The sequence below is a fragment of the Salvelinus fontinalis genome, chromosome 6, assembly GCF_029448725.1.
Source record: "Salvelinus fontinalis isolate EN_2023a chromosome 6, ASM2944872v1, whole genome shotgun sequence".
NCBI classification, from domain to species: domain Eukaryota; kingdom Metazoa; phylum Chordata; class Actinopteri; order Salmoniformes; family Salmonidae; genus Salvelinus; species Salvelinus fontinalis.
In genome coordinates, this window is record NC_074670.1 from 16,932,468 (window position 1) to 16,949,586 (window position 17,119).

The following is a 17,119-nucleotide window of genomic DNA, read 5'->3' on the forward strand; positions in this document are numbered from 1 at the left end:
TAAAGACATGCGCTCCTCCTCTTTCCCTCAGTATAGTGAGTGGTAATGTAAAGACATGCAGGCCTCCTCCTGCCCTCAGTATAGTGAGTGGTAATGTAAAGACATGCAGGCCTCCTCCTGCCCTCAGTATAGTGAGTGGTAATGTAAAGACATGCAGTTCTCCTCCTTCCCTCAGTATAGTGAGTGGTAATATAAAGACATGCGGGCCTCCAGTTCATAATATACATAAGCTGTATTAACCGTCCATTGTGTGGAAACAGAGGGAGGGTGGATGGAGGGAGGGAGAGGGGGATGCAGACAGAGGAAGGGGCAGAGGGCAGGAGAGGGAGCTGTAATAGAAGCAGTAATAGAAGCTATGTGATTAGCTGAGAGGGGCGGAGGGGAGGGCAAATAGAAAGTGCAGGTTATTGTTGGCAATAGAAACAGCGGGGGAAGTTTAGTAGTGAAGTCGTGTTCCGTGTCACAGCCCTATAGAACACATCTGGTAATGTGTGCCAGAGGCATGAAAGATGGATGGAACAATTCCCTTTTCTCTCCACTACTTCCAGTACTTATTCTATCTCTCTCTTTCTCTCTTTCTGTGTCTCACATTCCACCCTTTTTTCCCACTATAACTACACCACCTTCCTTATCATCTCTCTCCATCTCTCTAACAGACCCAATCATCCTCTCTCTCTTTCTGATTCCCTCTCCTCCAGTCTCACTCCACCCCTCCCCACCTTCTCTCTTTTTCTAATGCCTCTCCTCCTCTCTCCTCCAGTCTCACTCCACCCCTCCCCACCTACTCTCTCTTTCTAATGCCTCTCCTCCTCTCTCCTCCACTCTCACTCCACCCCTCCCCACCTTCTCTCTCTTTCTAATGCCTCTCCTCCTCTCTCCTCCAGTCTCACTACACCCCTCCCCACCTACTCTCTCTTTCTAATGCCTCTCCTCCTCTCTCCTCCAGTCTCACTCCATCCCTCCCCACCTTCTCTCTCTTTCTAACGCCTCATCTCCCCTCTCCTCCACTCTCACTCCATCCCTCCCCACCTTCTCTCTCTTTCTAACGCCTCTCCTCCTCTCTAGTCCACTGTCACTCCATCCCTCCCCACCTTCTCTCTTTCTAAGAGGAGGAGAGAGGAGCAGAGTGGAGGAGAGAGGAGAGAGGAGGAGAGGCGTTAGAGAGAGTAGGTGGGGAGGGATGGAGTGAGACTGGAGGAGAGAGGAGAGGGCTTTCCTCTTTCCTCCTCTCCTCCTCCCTCTTCCTCTCTCCTCCTCTCTGCTCCTCTCTCCTCCTCTTTCCTCTTCTCTGCTCCTCTCTCCTCCTCTCTCCTCCTCTCTGCTCCTCTCTCCTCCTCTCTGCTCCTCTCTCCTACTCTCTATTCCTCTCTGCTCCTCTCTCCTCCTCTCTCCTCCTCTTTCCTCCTCTCTCCTCCTCCTTTCTCCTCTCTGCCCATCTCTCCTCCTTTCTTCTCCTCTCTGCCCTTCTCTCCTCCTCTCTCCTTCTCTCTCCTCCTCTCTGCTCCTCCCTGCTCCTCTCTCCTCCTCTCTCCTCTGCCCTCTCTCTTCCCCTTTCTTCTTTCCTCTTTTCAACTATCAAGTTCTCTCGCTCTCCCTCTTTGTCCCTCTTTCTCCATCTCTCTCTTTCTCCCTCTTTCTCATCTATCTCTCTCTCTTTCTCCCTCTCTCTCCCTCTTTCTCCATCTCTCTATCTCACTCTCTCTCATTCTCCCTCTCTCTATCTTTCCACCCCTCTTCGACTTCACGCCTGTGTCTGAGAGTAGATCTGTGCTCTTCCAGACAAGTGAGAACACAGGAAGCCTTTTATCTGTTTAAACATCTCCCCTGTCTCTCCACGTCTCCTCTATTCCCTCTCTCTTTTACTAACTCCCTGTACACATGCATTCTCTTAAACACACCCACAGATGCGCGCACATACCCACACGCGCACACACACCTCTTGTCAACCTTTGAAGGTGGTACATGCTGGTGAAAAGGTTATCTAAATAAGGTCAGAGGACGTGAGAGGTGTTCACCGCAGCAGAGCACTCAGACCACCATGTCCAAGGACCGTCACACACACACAATGACAGATACACAATGACAGATACGCGCGCGCACACACACACACACACACACACACACACACACACACACACACACACACACACTTTTTTTTCTTTCTCTCTCTTTGTGTCTGTCTCATAAACCCCAGTAGTTATCACCTAACATTTATTTTATTTTTATTTTATTTTACCGTTATTTTACCAGGTAAGTTGACTGAGAACACGTTCTCATTTGCAGCAACGACCTGGGGAATAGTTACAGGGGAGAGGAGGGGGATGAATGAGCCAATTGTAAACTGGGGATTATTAGGTGACCATGATGGTTTGAGGGCCAGATTGGGAATTTAGCCAGGACACCGGGGTTAACACCCCTACTCTTACGATAAGTGCCATGGGATCTTTAATGACCTCAGAGAGTCAAGACACCCGTTTAACGTCCCATCCGAAAGACGGCACCCTACACAGGGCAGTGTCCCCAATCACTGCCCTGGGGCATTGGGATATTTTTTAGACCAGAGGAAAGAGTGCCTCCTACTGGCCCTCCAACACCACTTCCAGCAGCATCTGGTCTCCCATCCAGGGCCTGACCAGGACCAACCCTGCTTAGCTTCAGAAGCAAGCCAGTAGTGGTATGCAGGGTGGTATGCTGCTGGCACACATAATAACATAATGAACAGACCATGCTAAAAGTGTTCAGAGAATATTTTCAAGAATGATACGGTCTCATATTACTGATAACACTCTCTCTCTATCTCTCTCTCTTACTCTCGCTCTCTCTCTCTATCTCTCCTCATCTCTCCACATCTGTAACAGCAGTTAGACACTTATTAGACAGAGACATGCACTCTTCAAGTCTGGAACAGCATTCACAGGCATACTTACTGTAGGTGTTCTGTTACTCTCTGACTCGTACAGACTCTCTACACACAGACTGAATCAGAACCGTAGAGACACTCAGGGCCTGACTCTTCTTGAGAAGACATGTCGTTCACTGTGCAGTGTGCACACTCCTAGGCAGAATCAGACACTGTCCTAGGCAATCTCAAATACTCAGGGCCCAGCCCTATACTTAAACACTGCCTTACTGTAAGTACATTCTTCCCTATGATCATGTGTGAACTGGAGTTGATGTTTTAATGTGTTGACTAGTACTGACCCAAAGAGGTCACTATCTCTCTCTCTCTCTCACTTTCTCTCTCCGCAGCATGTCCAGTGGGGTACTTTAAGTCGGTGTTGGGTTCGGTTCCGTGTTCAGTGTGTCCGTCTAACAGCAGAACCAGTCAGGAGGGATCGCGTGTGTGTGAGTGTCGCAGCGGCTTCTACAGAGCACCCGCCGACGTCAACTCCTCCACCTGCACAAGTGAGCTATTTGTGTGTGTGTGTGTGTGCGTGCGTGAGTGCGTGCGTGCGTGTGTAATCAGATTAGCTACATGCACTAGCAGCATTATGTAACAAATAGATCTGTCTGATTAAAAAGCTTTCACCTTTCTTGAGATGATGTAACATATATATTTGAGTCATTTAGCCGATGCTTTTACCTAGATATGAGTATCTACTTCAGCACATATAATAGGCACAGTGCTTTCAGAAAGTATTCACACCCCCTGACTTATTCCACATTTTGTTGTGTTACAGCCTGAATTGAATGGATTCAATAGATTTTTTCTCTCACCCATCTATACACAATACCCCATAATGACAAAGGGAATTTTTGTAAATGTATTGAAAATTAAATACAGACATATCTCATTTACATAAGTATTTGAACCCCTGAGTCAATGCATGTTAGAAACCCATTTGGCAGCGATTACAGCTGAGTCTTTGCACACCTGGGTTGTACAATATTGGCACATTATTCTTTTTTAAATTCTTCAAGCGCTGTCAAGTTGGTTGTTGATCATTGCTAGACAGACATTTTCAAGTCTTGCCATAGATTTTCAAGCCGATTTAAGTCAAAACTGTAACTAGGCCACTCAGGAACATTCACTGTGTTCTTGGTAAGCAACTCCAGTGTTAGAAACACCTTCCTAATATTGAGTTGAACCCCCTTTGCCCTCAGAACAGACTCAATTCGTCGGGGCATGGACTCTACAAGGTGATGAAAGCGTTCCACATGGATGCTGGGCCATGTTGACTCCAATGCTTCCCACAGTTGTCATGTTGGCTGGATATTATTGGGTGGTGGACCATTGTTGATACACACGGGAAACTGTTAAAGTGTGAAAAAACTCAGCAGCGTTGCAGTTCTTGAAAAACTAAAACCGGTGTGCCTGGCACGTACTACCATGCCCCCTTCAAAGGCACTTAAATCTTTTGTCTTGCCCATTCACCCTCTGAATGGCACACTTACACAATCCATGCATCAATTGTCTCAAGGCTTAAAAATCCTTCTTTACACTGATTGAAGTGGATTTAACAAGTGACATCAGTGATGTGTTGTGTTGGATTTGCCCCAAACATAACACTTTGTATTCAGAACATAAAGGTTTTTTTGTTTGTTGCAGTATTACTTTAGTGCCTTGTTGCAAACAGGATGCGTGTTTTGGAATATTTGTATTCTGTACAGGCTTCCTTCTTTTCAGTCTGTCATTTAGATTAGTATTGTGGAGTAACTACAATGTTGTTGATCCATCCTCAGTTTTTTCCTGTCACAGCCATTAAACTCCGTAACTGTTGTAAAGTCACCATTGGCCTCATGGTAAAAATCCCTGAGTGGTTTCTTTCTTCTCTGGCAGCTGAGTTAGGCAAGAACGCCTGTATTTTGGAAGTGTAATTAATAACTTCACAATGCTCAAAGGGATATTCAATGTCTGCTTTTTTATTTTTACCCATCTACCAATAGCTTCACTTCTTTGCGTGGCATTGGAAAACCTCCCTGGTCTTTGTGGTTGAATCTGTGTTTGAAATTCACTGCTCAACTGAGGGACCTTACAGATAATTGTATGTACGGGTCACAGTGATGAGGTAGTCATTTTAGAAATCATGATAAACACTATTATTGCTCACAGAGTCCATGCAACTTATTATGTGACTTGTTAAGCAAACCTCTTACTCCTGAACTTACTTAGGCTTGCCATAACAAAGGGGTTGAATATTTATTGACTCAAGACATTTCAGCTTTTCATTTTGTATTAATTTGTAAAAATGTTTAAAATCATAATTCAACTTTGACATTATGGGCTATTGTGTATAGCCCAGTGACTCAATTGTATCCATTTTAAATTCATGCTGAAACACAACAACATGTGGAAAAGGTCAAGGGGTGAACTTTCTGAAGGCACTCATCCCTTTAATTCAGCCTTTTCTTTCCTTCTCTATTTCTCCCTCCCTTACTCTCTCTCCTTCCTTCTCTATTTCTCCCTCCCTTACTCTCTCTCCTTCCTTCTCTATTTCTCCCTCCCTTACTCTCTCTCCTTCATTCCCTCTTTCTCCCTCCCTTACTCTCTCTCCTTCCTTCCCTCTTTCTCCCTCCCTTACTCTCTCTCCTTCCTTCCCTCTTTCTCCCTCCCTTACTCTCTCTCCTTCCTTCCCTCTTTCTCCCTCCCTTACTCTCTCTCCTTCATTCCCTCTTTCTCCCTCCCTTACTCTCTCTCCTTCATTCCCTCTTTCTCCCTCCCTTACTCTCTCTCCTTCCTTCCCTCTTTCTCCCTCCCTTACTCTCTCTCCTTCCTTCCCTCTTTCTCCCTCCCTTACTCTCTCTCCTTCCTTCCCTCTTTCTCCCTCCCTTATTCTCTCTCCTTCCTTCCCTCTTTCTCCCTCCCTTACTCTCTCTCCTTCCTTCTCTATTTCTCCCTCCCTTACTCTCTCTCCTTCATTCCCTCTTTCTCCCTCCCTTACTCTCTCTCCTTCCTTCCCTCTTTCTCCCTCCCTTACTCTCTCTCCTTCCTTCCCTCTTACTCCCTCCTTTACTCTCTCTCCTTCCTTCCCTCTTTCTCCCTCCCTTACTCTCTCTCCTTCATTCCCTCTTTCTCCCTCCCTTACTCTCTCTCCTTCCTTCCCTCTTTCTCCCTCCCTTACTCTCTCTCCTTCATTCCCTCTTTCTCCCTCCCTTACTCTCTCTCCTTCCTTCCCTCTTTCTCCCTCCCTTACTCTCTCTCCTTCATTCCTCTTTCTCCCTCCCTTACTCTCTCTCCTTCCTTCCCTCTTTCTCCCTCCCTTACTCTCTCTCCTTCCTTCCCTCTTTCTCCCTCCCTTACTCTCTCTCCTTCCTTCCTTCTTATCCATCTCTCACTTCCTCTCTTCCTAGATTACATTTAAATGATTAGATTATTGTTCACTAACATATATTGTGCCTTACTTTCTAAGCCCCATTTGTCTCCCCAGTCCCCATCCCTCTCTCTCTGTCTCTCTCTGTCTCCCCAGTCCCCATCCCTCTCTCTCTGTCTCTCTCTGACTCCCCAGTCCCCATCCCTTTCTCTCTCTGTCTCTCTCTGACATTACTCATTCTATCTGTCCCTGAGATATGATTATGTGTGAACTGGAATTGATGAATGCTGTTTTAATGTGTTGATGCTGGCACTAGTACTGACCCAAAGAGGTTCAAAATGTTTAATCTCTCACTCCACCTCCCCTCTCTCTCTCCTCCAGGCTCTCCCTCTGCTCCGACCTCTGTCTCCTGGGAGTATGAGAGTGGTGATGGTGGGGTGTCTTTGCGTTGGCGCCCTCCACTGGACATGGGTGGTCGTAGCGAGGTGTGGTATGGGGTGGTGTGTAGGATTTGTCCCTCGGCCACCTTCACCGCCCCGGGGGCGTGCTCCTGGTGTGGAGAGGCGGTCACCTTCATCCCATCCCAGACTGGCATCAAGCAGACCAAGGTCACCCTCAACAACCTGCTCACCAGAGTCACCTACCTTATACAGGTATGACTACAACTCCCATGAGCACTAGATTTACATACCTCTTACAGGTAGGACTATAACTCCCATGAGTACTAGAGTTAACTATCTCATACAGGTAGAACTAAAACTATAGACACTACATTTCCCATCACCTACCTCATACAGGTATAAAACTTGTGCATTAGAGTCACCTACCTCATATAGATACTGGATTAAATGTACATCCACTTAGTTAACCTAACCTTGTCTTACTTTTTCCTGCTGTTGATTGACAGGTGCAAGCGGTCAATGATGTCTCAGCTCTGAGTCCTTTCCCACCTCAATTCACCAGCATCAATTTCACTACTAGCCAATCAGGTGAGAGCATGAGCCAGGCTTAATGGGCCCTTCTGCCACTTTTCATCTCCAGCACCAAACCAGTGTCTACATAAGTGAAAACTGCGTTTCTATGATCTGTGGTTAAAAGGCTTCTCTGTAACATCACACTGTAGGATTAAAAGTCATTTTCAAATCCTGCAAGAAGTTTCTAGTCTTGCTCCCCACGTCACCGTGAATGTCATAGTGTTTGAAAATCACTTTTTTTGTTGTAACTTTTGATGATGTCATCGGGTAGAACTTTTTAGCGTCATATTTTTTCAACAAAACTTAGAAATGCGCCGTTTTCACATATGTTGACACTGGTATTGTACTGGAGATAATGAAAATGCGATTGAAAAGTTGTGAAGTTGCCCTTTAAGGAGAGTGACAAGAGAGTAAAGGAATAAACTTTCAGTTTGTCATTTTTGTGTGTGTGTGTGTGTGTGTGTGTGTGTGTGTGTGTGTGTGTGTGTGTGTGTGTGTGTGTGTGTGTGTGTGTGTGTGTGTGTGTGTGTGTGTGTGTGTGTGTGTGTGTGTGTGTGTGTGTGTGTGTGTGTGTGTGTGTGTGTGTGTGTGTGTGTACTTCATGTCTGTCTGTCAGTCTACATCAGTTTCTTTGAGTATGGGTGTCTATCTCTCTCTCTTTTCTGCTCTCCATCTTTTCCGGTCCTGCTCTCTGGACTCGATATCCTGTCAGCTCACATTATGCTCAGAAGAGAGATATAGAGAGGAGATATAGAGAGGGGCGGAGAGGGAGGGAGAGAGTTTACAGACAGACAGTTTAGACAGACAGTTTATAGACAGACAGTTTATAGACAGACAGAGAGAAACTTGTAACTTTTATTTAGCTATTTCCCTCCTTTTGAAAATAAAGAATTTCTTATAGCCAATTAGATTTGAACAAATAACATTTTGAAGCCCCCATACGGGCAGAGATCTGCTAATAATAATGGTATTATTAGGCTGTTATAACTTCTGTTTGTGTTGCCTTCTGTGAGTTAAAGAAAGCATTTGGGGTTGTGAAATGACATTAATTCTAATAGATATGACCATTGTAATGACAGAGTCATACTGAACTTGTTCCCAGCCGTGGTGGCACAGCTAAGTCTGGCAGGCAAGTCCACACCACAGATAGAACAATGAGACAGATATTTCACCGGATGTATAAATGTGAAGCATCTGGTTGGTGTTTCAACTCACTACCAAATATAGTGATGAGAGGAAGCCCAGTGGCCGACATTCTGATCATTTTCTCATTGATTAAACATTTGATCTCCATACAGTTATCTGTTTCCAAAACTATAATCTGTAACAAACAGAGTGGACTGCGTTTTTTATACTTTACCCTTTGCCAACCTTTCTAAAAATGTTGTTGTTTAGATGGAGTACAAGAGCTAATTGAGTTATTGCAGACGAGCACTTCATAGTAGGCGTTCCCTAACGGAAATATGCAAATTAATGAATTAATTTTATTTATTTTTTATTTAACTAGGCAAGTCAGTTAAGAACAAATTATTATTTACAATGACGGCCTACCAAAAGGCAAAAGACATCCTGTGGGGACGGTGGCCTGGGATTAAAATAAATAAATAACATAAAAATATAGGACAAAACACATCACAAAAAGAGAGACAACACAACACTACATAAAGAGAGACCTAAGAAAACAACATAGCAAGGCAGCAACACATGACAACACAGCATGGTAGCAACACAACATGACAACAACATGGTAGCATCACAACATGACAACAACATGGTAGCAACACAACATGGTAGCAGCACAAAAATGCTATAACGCTCCAATAGGATCTCACTAGCTTGTGCTTAGCTCTGCCCACCTCCTTGCTTGTTCTTCCCACTATGATTCATTTTCTCCCATTGGAAACGACAGGCTCTGGTCTATCTTGGGTCAGTTATACAAATCTTTGGCCAGACAGCACTCTACAGAGCTGGCTCATTCACTAGTCTGTGTCATGCTGCCCCCATCTGGTCAATACAGAAGTTACATGATCTGGCAAGGCCAGCTTATGTTCTCCCTCCTGTTCCTCTTTCTTCCTCCCTCTTTCTTTACAAAACTCATACATCTCTCTCACCATCTCTCTCTCTCCCAGTGCCCTCTCTGGTCCCTAGCCTGCACCAGTTGAGTCGAGCCCCAGACTCCATCACCCTGTCCTGGCCACAGCCTGACAGACCCAATGGAGACATACTGGAGTACCAGCTCAGATACTACGACAAGGTATAGGCTACACACACATATATGTAGACACAAGTACATACACCCAGAGACTGAACCATTCTCCCTCCCTCTCTCCCCCTCTCTCCCTCCCTCCCCCTCTCTCCCAGGGTTCAGATGAGGACAGTGCAGTGAGTGTGTTCAGTGAGACCAACACAGTGACTGTCAACTATCTGGCTCCTGGCTCCATCTACGCCTTCCAGATCAGGGCCCGCAACGAGAGGGGCTATGGCCCCTACAGTCATACTATCTACTTCACTACATTGGCCCTGGGTAACTCACACACAACACACACAAATGCACGCACCACACACACACTCACAGTCAATAACACCCTCTAAATCGCTCTCTGCTTCTCACTTTTTCTTTCTCAGAGGGGAGTTCTAAGCAGATCCAGAATCGGCTCCCTCTATTGGTCGGTTCTGTGATGGGCGGGGCAGCCTTCCTCCTGGTCGTTGTGGCGATAGTGGTCGTTTTTGTGTTCCGCAGGTGAGTGGGTCCTTAACTCCTACCCACACATACATGATCATGTCACACTCATGTCACACACACACACACACACACACACACAGTGCAATGTTCTGAAAGACTGGTTTGTTGTCTTTACTCAGTAAGAGGAGGGAGAGCCCCTACAGTGACAGACTCCAGAGGTACATCAGCCACAAAGGTGAGTCAGGGTGTATGATGGCTACTATTATCATTCTGTCTGTAATATTCTCTGTCTGTATATTTGGTATATGCTACTTCTATGGTGTTGTTGACATGTTGGTGCAGAGGATGCCTCTGCAGTGTGTTATAGAGGAGAATGGAAGTAGTGACCGTGTCTAATGCCCATTACCATCATAACCCCAAGGGCTTGTGGGAGAAAGAGGGGGAGAGGGGAGGGAAAGACAGAGAAGAAGAGAGAGTGACATCTGTAGAGAGACAGAGAGAAAAAGACATGGGCAATGAAAGGGAGGGGGATAAGGAGGGAGAAAGATGAGGAGAGGAAGAAATACATGTTCTGATTGTTCAAACGCAGCATGTTTTTATTGAGGGTGACATTATTCCTCTGGGCTCAGTGTTCTGCCATCATGCAGCATGTCACGCAGCATGGCTTGACCCAGACATGTCAAAGTCTAGGGCCAAATACTGTACATCAACACACTGTACAGGCCCTATTTTGTAATTGTACTGGTTCACTACAGCCATCCCTGCTCTGTATGTTCCCTCTGTCAGGGGGGGTGAAGTACTACGTGGACCCTTCCACCTATGAGGACCCCAGTGAGGCGGTCAAGGAGTTTGCCCGTGAGATCGACCCCTCTCACCTCAAGATAGAAGAGGTGATTGGTGCAGGTAGGGGTCCTGGTTTGATCCATGCTTACAGGGATAGTTCTGTAAAAAGCTTGTCAGGTGTTTTCATAGCTCATAAGTTGGGCCAGGAGTCAAGCTGGATCCAAACTCAACTCATAATATCTCTCTCTCTCTCCCACCGTTTCCCCCACCAGCCCAGTTTGGGGAGGTGTCTCGGGGGCGCTACCGGCCCCTGGGTCGTAGGGAGGTGCTGGTGGCGGTGAAGACGCTGCGCTGGGGCGTGACAGACAGAGAGAAGGCGGTGTTTATGACCGAGGCAGGGGTGCTGGGTCAGTTTGACCACCCCAACGTGCTGAAGCTGGAGGGGGTGGTCACCCACAACCCACCAGAGAGGATCATCACTGAGTTCATGGAGAATGGACCACTGGATGCCTTCCTCAGGGTGAGCGCTACAACATCTACACCATGTTAAACCAAGAACTACAACTCCCATCTACACAATGTTAGACTAAGAACTACAACTCCCATCTACACAATAACTAACTCCTCAGGGTGAGACTGAGAAAACAGTACATTATTTTACAATAACTGACCATAATCTATCTCTCTCTCTATCTCTCCATTTCTCTCACCCCCCAGGAGAATGAGGACCAGTTCAGTGTTCTCCAGCTGGTAGGGATGGTGAGGGGTGTTGGGGCTGGGATGAGGTACCTCTCTGAGAGGAACTTTGTCCACCGGGACCTGGCTGCCAGGAACGTGCTAGTCAACTCTAACCTGGTGTGTAAGGTGTCTGACTTTGGCCTGTCACGTCTCATGAGGGGTCTGGACCACAACATGCCCACCTACACTGCCTCACTGGTACATGCTGCTGGGAAATTGAGTTTTCCTGTTGATATGCTTCTGTGTTTGCTTAATGATGTTTAGTCTTGTATTTCCACTCTAAAAGACCACTTATGTTAATAGAAGATCACAACATTCACAGTCCTCAACCACTCACCCTTCTCTCTTCCCTCAGGGCAGTAAGATTCCTGTCAGGTGGACAGCCCCGGAGGCCTTCCAGCATCGGAAGTTCAGTTCAGCTAGTGATGTCTGGAGCTTCGGAGTGCTCATGTGGGAAGTGATGTCATATGGCGAGCGGCCATACTGGGACATGAGCAATCAGGAAGTGAGTTGTGGGAGGGTTAAGCGAGAGCCAAACAGAGACTAAACACACTGACAGCTGAACAGAATGGTTAATCATCTCTAAGTCCCTCTGTACTGATGGGACCTCTCTATATAGGGCAGCTTGTTAACATCCAGATGGTTACTAATACCCTTCCTCCTTCTTTCTCTCTCTCTCTCTCCCCCTCTCTCTGCCTCTCTCTCTCTCCCCCCTCTCGCTCTCTCTCTTCTTGCTCTTCCTCCCTTTGCCTCTCTGTCTCCCTCTCCTTGCCCCTGTCCGCCTTCTTTCTCCCCTCCCCTACCTCCTCTCTCTTCCCTCCCTATAATACAGGTAATGAAGGTGGTAGCAGACCAGTACCGTCTCCCAGCCCCCCATAACTGTCCTCCAGCGCTCCACTCCCTGATGCTGCAGTGTTGGCAGGCTGAGAGGGGTGAACGGCTAGGCTTCGACTCCCTCCTCTCCTCCCTGGACAGGCTCATACGACACCCTGCCTCCCTCAAGGCAGAGCATCCCCGGTGAGAGTACACCTCCCATCTGCCTTTTCTTCCATATTTTACACAGCAGACGTAACGGATCACATTCACAAACAGTGATCTTAGGAGAGCATGTATTATGTTATCATGTAAATGTATTGAATCATTGCTATGTTAGGCCAATCATTTTCAATCTCGATCTTTCCCTCTCCAACTCAAGCTCCACCCAGCCACTGCTGAGCCCCACCCCCACAGACCTGTCGTCAGTGGCGACGGTCAGTGAGTGGCTGACAGCGTTGAGGATGGACAGGTATAAGGACCAGTTTGAGAGGGCACATCTGGACACACTGGACCGAGTCAGCAGGGTAACCATGGAGTGAGTCCTGGGCTTCCATTTCAATATCAATAAAGTTATTTTCATAAAATTATAATTATAAGCAATGGATACTCTCTCTCTCCTTCTCTCCTTCCCTCAGGGATGTGCAGAACCTGGGGGTGAACCTGTTGGGACACCAGAGGAAGATCACCAATGCAGCCCAGCAGCTCAGAACTCACCTCACCCAGGGCCAGGTGGAGGTCTAGAACCCACCTATCACCTGAGAGCTTCACAGGAAGTAACAGAGAGGTGCACTATTGGAGCTGTAGTCCAAGGCAAAGCAAGATCTGGGAGGAGAGTTGCTGAGGAGGAACAGGAAGATTTGAAGGGGAAAAGTCTTAAAAAATGTGTTTTATTTCACTTGTTTGCTGTTGTTACCATTCTAACTCTCTTTTTGCCAGTCTCTACTTCTCTCTTCCTCCTCTCTTTCCCTCACTCCTCCCACGTTGTCTCACTACTGTCCCTCCCTCTTTCACTCGTGTCACCACCCTCAATAAATGAAAACAGTGAACATTTATTTTTTACCTAAACATAGGGATCTCCCGTCACAAGCAATTGCATAGACAATCAAAAGTGATTTTACTGATTCATGTTGATATCATGAACACTGTTCATGATTACTTGTTAAGCTACATCACATCATATGTACTGAAATCATAAAATGGCAACCCTTGTTGACTAAACGTTAGCCAATGGTTTTTCCCATCAGTCACTAGCCTGGTCACTTTTATGGGGATTATTCCATTAGACTCAAGAAATGGGGTTGTAGTTTACATCGTGGCAGAATGGAGTCACCCACCATTGAGCAGCACCCTCCTCTGTGTATATTTCACAGTTCACATTCCTTTTTTTATAGATAAAGTCACTGGGTCATTTGAGCATTGTGAATGTGAAATGACTATGTGATCTGATTGCCCATCGAAGTAAGGAAGGCGATGTTATGCTTCGTGAGTATTCTGGGTCTGTTTGTGTTAATGTTCATGTGTGTATGCTGTATGCTGTATGAGGAGTGTGTGTGTGCTTGTGTGTGTGTGTGTGTGTGTGTGTGTGTGTGTGTGTGTGTGTGTGTGTGTGTGTGTGTGTGTGTGTGTGTGTGTGTGTGTGTGTGTGTGTGTGTGTGTGTGTGTGTGTGTGTGTGTGTGTGTGTGTGTGTGTGTAAGAGTGTATGCACTTGAGTAAGTGTGTTTTATTTTGATGTGTTCACCACTATTCCACTATTGTGCAAATTTGTAAAATAAAGAATATGATTTTATTTAAATCACTGCATTAAGCCTGTTTTGTGTCTGACGCATAAAAACAGTTTAATCACCAGGGGCACTGGCGATTTTAGCATGTAAATCTTGGTGGGGCAAACTCAAAAACAAATTGCCAACAAAGCCACTACACAACACTAAGCAATACATGAATTGCACTATAACAGTGAAAAACGGTGCCCACAAACTGTTGTGGCACTGTTTCTTTTCAGCACCATGCAGGGGATCCTTACGACCCTTACACCTGGCCATCAGAGGAGCCTTGTCTGGCAGCAAAACAGTTCATTCAGCCTCATTCACTGCCTTTTTAAAAAACATAGCTGTTATGGCTGACTTGCTTAAACAAATGTGGTTTCTACTGACAATTGAGATGTACAAACTATGGCATAAGGGAACGGTGAGCGGATAAGGGGCTATCCGTAATTTCGACTAAGACATTAATGAGCGAGCGACGACAGACGTAGTCAATATAACTATTTTTTTAAATGTAGAGCGACAGAATTCAGAACATGGGCCATTCTTACAGTATTCTCCCTGTACAAGTCAGAACTGTAGGATAAATAAAAGGGGCATATAAGCAGGCAATGAAAGCTCTTACAATATTTGATGATGACATTTCTCCAAAACAGGCTATAGGCTACATGTGCACCACCAAGTCAGAACAGTAGACTAAGTTATGAGGGGAAAAGGGACCCCATTATTAGGGTGAGTCACATTGGCTACTAACAACTCACTACACAACATACACTTTGTATTACTTTCTTAGCTACAGTATACATATCTCCCTGGCATATTACATCATTTATGCAACAGCATACAATACATTTTTGGACTCCGTTATGCTGTGCTCACTTGAACAGGAAGGTGGCATAGCGGTCCTTCTTGTGGGCTATTTTTTTTATGAAGCTTTGTCATCAAAGTCTGGCATTCTTTACGGTGCTTTCAAGACAACTGGGAATTTGGAAATAACAAGGTTGAATCATGACGTCAGTGATCTTCAGGTCGGAGCTCTAGAAAGAGGCCAGAGTTCCCAACTTGGAATTCCAAGTTAGATGTATTTTTTGAGTTCCCAGTTGTGTTGAACTCACTGAAGTCTGATATTTCCCAGTTCTGAGTTTCCAGTTGTTTTGAACGTGGCAGAAGTCATGCTGGATTGACAGCATGGACAATGTATTTGATATTTTCTGGCCCATGGTGTTGCGTGTGAATGTTAATCCTTTTAAGCTTGGAAAAGATACGCTTAAACCGAGACTTGGACCACACACCCTCTCCACCGAATAGCAGGCAGGGAAGCAAAATAGGGATTGCTTTGCAACGCTTGCAGTTAGCCACTGATTCCTTCCAAACCACTCATTGTTGAACTTGAGATTTCCAACTTGTTGTGTAATGTTAATGTCCAATGGGCGATGAGCACCGATACGTTTTATCTATAATTTCTCTTCATATGACAAGGATTGAAAAGGATTTGCCAGTAGATTGTCGACGTGATTCATGATGATGACTGCTTGTCTAGCTTGCTACCTAAGATTTTGAAAGTATGATGTTGACATGATCAGTCCAATCAAAACTACGGTAGATATAAAGTGATTTGACATAATTGTATCTGTGGCCAATGACCTTGAGCCTTCTTGGATGGGAACTTCTAATGTAAATCTATGGCAGCACCCAAGGGGCTTGAAATTTCGAACTCTCCCTGTAGATTTTGCAGTGTCCCCATGAGTGACAGAACACTGAGCCCATCACGGTGCAACTAGAGAAGATTACCAACCCCTACGCTCTGTATTTTCCGCTAGCAGCACCTCCACCACAGAAAGCACTAAGCTTGGCTGAAACACCTGTGTTTTGGAGCTGCCTTACTCAAGAAAGCAAAAAAGAGACCATGTTTGTAAGCAGCTTTATTAACTCAATAAATGTTTTACATTGTTTGCAAACTGATATATGTACATTTCTTCTTTTCTAAACAGGCTCTAACCCACTTGCCCTGAATAACGGCTTGCCACTGACCAGGGGCCTCATTTATAAACATTGCACATGCACAAAATATGTCCAAAACTTGTGTGCCAGTTTTTACGCAAAAGTTGGCATTTAGAAAAACTGAAATTGAGGTGAGAATGTGTATATCCCCCCGCAAACTTTAGACCATACGTTTCTAGTGGTTGAAGTATTGCATTGCAAGAAGGATAAAGTAGCCTAGTAGCCTTGTGCAAATGGTATCATGACTCAGGATATGACCTAGATGCAGACACAGGAGGAGACATAGGTCTGTGAGATGAAGGTTTAATCCTAGACACATGAAAAGTAGGATGTATACAGAGGGTACGGGGCAACAGAAGATGAACAGCAGAGCGGCTAAGGACTTTAGAGATGGGAATGGACCAGTAAAATTGGGGGAATGTTTACGAGACTCCACCCAGAGAGGCAGATCCGGCGTAGACAGCCATACCCTCTGCCCGAGATGATAGCGGGGAGCCGGGGTCCGGTGGCGAGTCCGGTCCGAGTTCCCTTCCAGGTACACCAACAACGGCGGAAGAACATCGGGGCCAAGGGTATGTTGACCTCTTCCTCTTGCTCAGAGAAGAGCGGGGGCTGATAACCCATGGAGCACTCGAAGGGCGAGAGTCCAGTGGCCGAGCAAGGAAGGATGTTCCCGAGCGGACTCTACCCACACGAGTTGCTGGCTCCAGGTGTTGGGGTTGGCCGAGACGAGACACCGAAGAGTTGTCTCCAGGTCCTGATTGGCACGCTCCGACTGGCCATTGGATTGAGGATGAAACCCGGAGGACAGGCTGGCCAACAACCCAATGAGGGTGCAGAACGCCTTCTAGAATCGGGACGAGAACTGAGGACCACGATCAGAGACTATGCCGGTAACTTGTGGAGGGGGATGAAATGGGCAGCTTTAGAAAACCTATCCACCACTGTAAGGATGGTGGTGTTGCCATCAGACAGAGGGAGACCAGTGACAAAGTCCAGGGATATGTGGGACCATGGGCGATGAGGAACAGGGAGTGGTTGAAGGAAGCCAGCAGGAGCTTGCCGCTGAGTCTTATTCTGAGCACACACCGTGCATTCGGCGACAAATGCGG

General features: G+C 46.0%; 1 protein-coding gene across 1 annotated transcript in view; it reads left to right on the top strand.

The window, feature by feature from the left end:
- Positions 1-14,038, top strand: part of LOC129856811 (ephrin type-B receptor 5-like) — a 44,212-nt gene extending 30,174 nt beyond the window's left edge. The window contains exons 5-18 of the mRNA XM_055924522.1: positions 3,250-3,405; positions 6,633-6,904; positions 7,159-7,240; positions 9,355-9,479; positions 9,587-9,749; positions 9,851-9,965; positions 10,088-10,143; positions 10,695-10,811; positions 10,964-11,211; positions 11,409-11,627; positions 11,785-11,934; positions 12,271-12,446; positions 12,625-12,780; positions 12,881-14,038. Coding sequence (XP_055780497.1) covers positions 3,250-3,405; positions 6,633-6,904; positions 7,159-7,240; positions 9,355-9,479; positions 9,587-9,749; positions 9,851-9,965; positions 10,088-10,143; positions 10,695-10,811; positions 10,964-11,211; positions 11,409-11,627; positions 11,785-11,934; positions 12,271-12,446; positions 12,625-12,780; positions 12,881-12,986 — 2,141 coding nt within the window. The 3' untranslated portion in view covers positions 12,987-14,038. The remainder of the gene's footprint in view (positions 1-3,249; positions 3,406-6,632; positions 6,905-7,158; positions 7,241-9,354; positions 9,480-9,586; positions 9,750-9,850; positions 9,966-10,087; positions 10,144-10,694; positions 10,812-10,963; positions 11,212-11,408; positions 11,628-11,784; positions 11,935-12,270; positions 12,447-12,624; positions 12,781-12,880) is intronic.
- Positions 14,039-17,119: the final 3,081 nt, after the last annotated feature.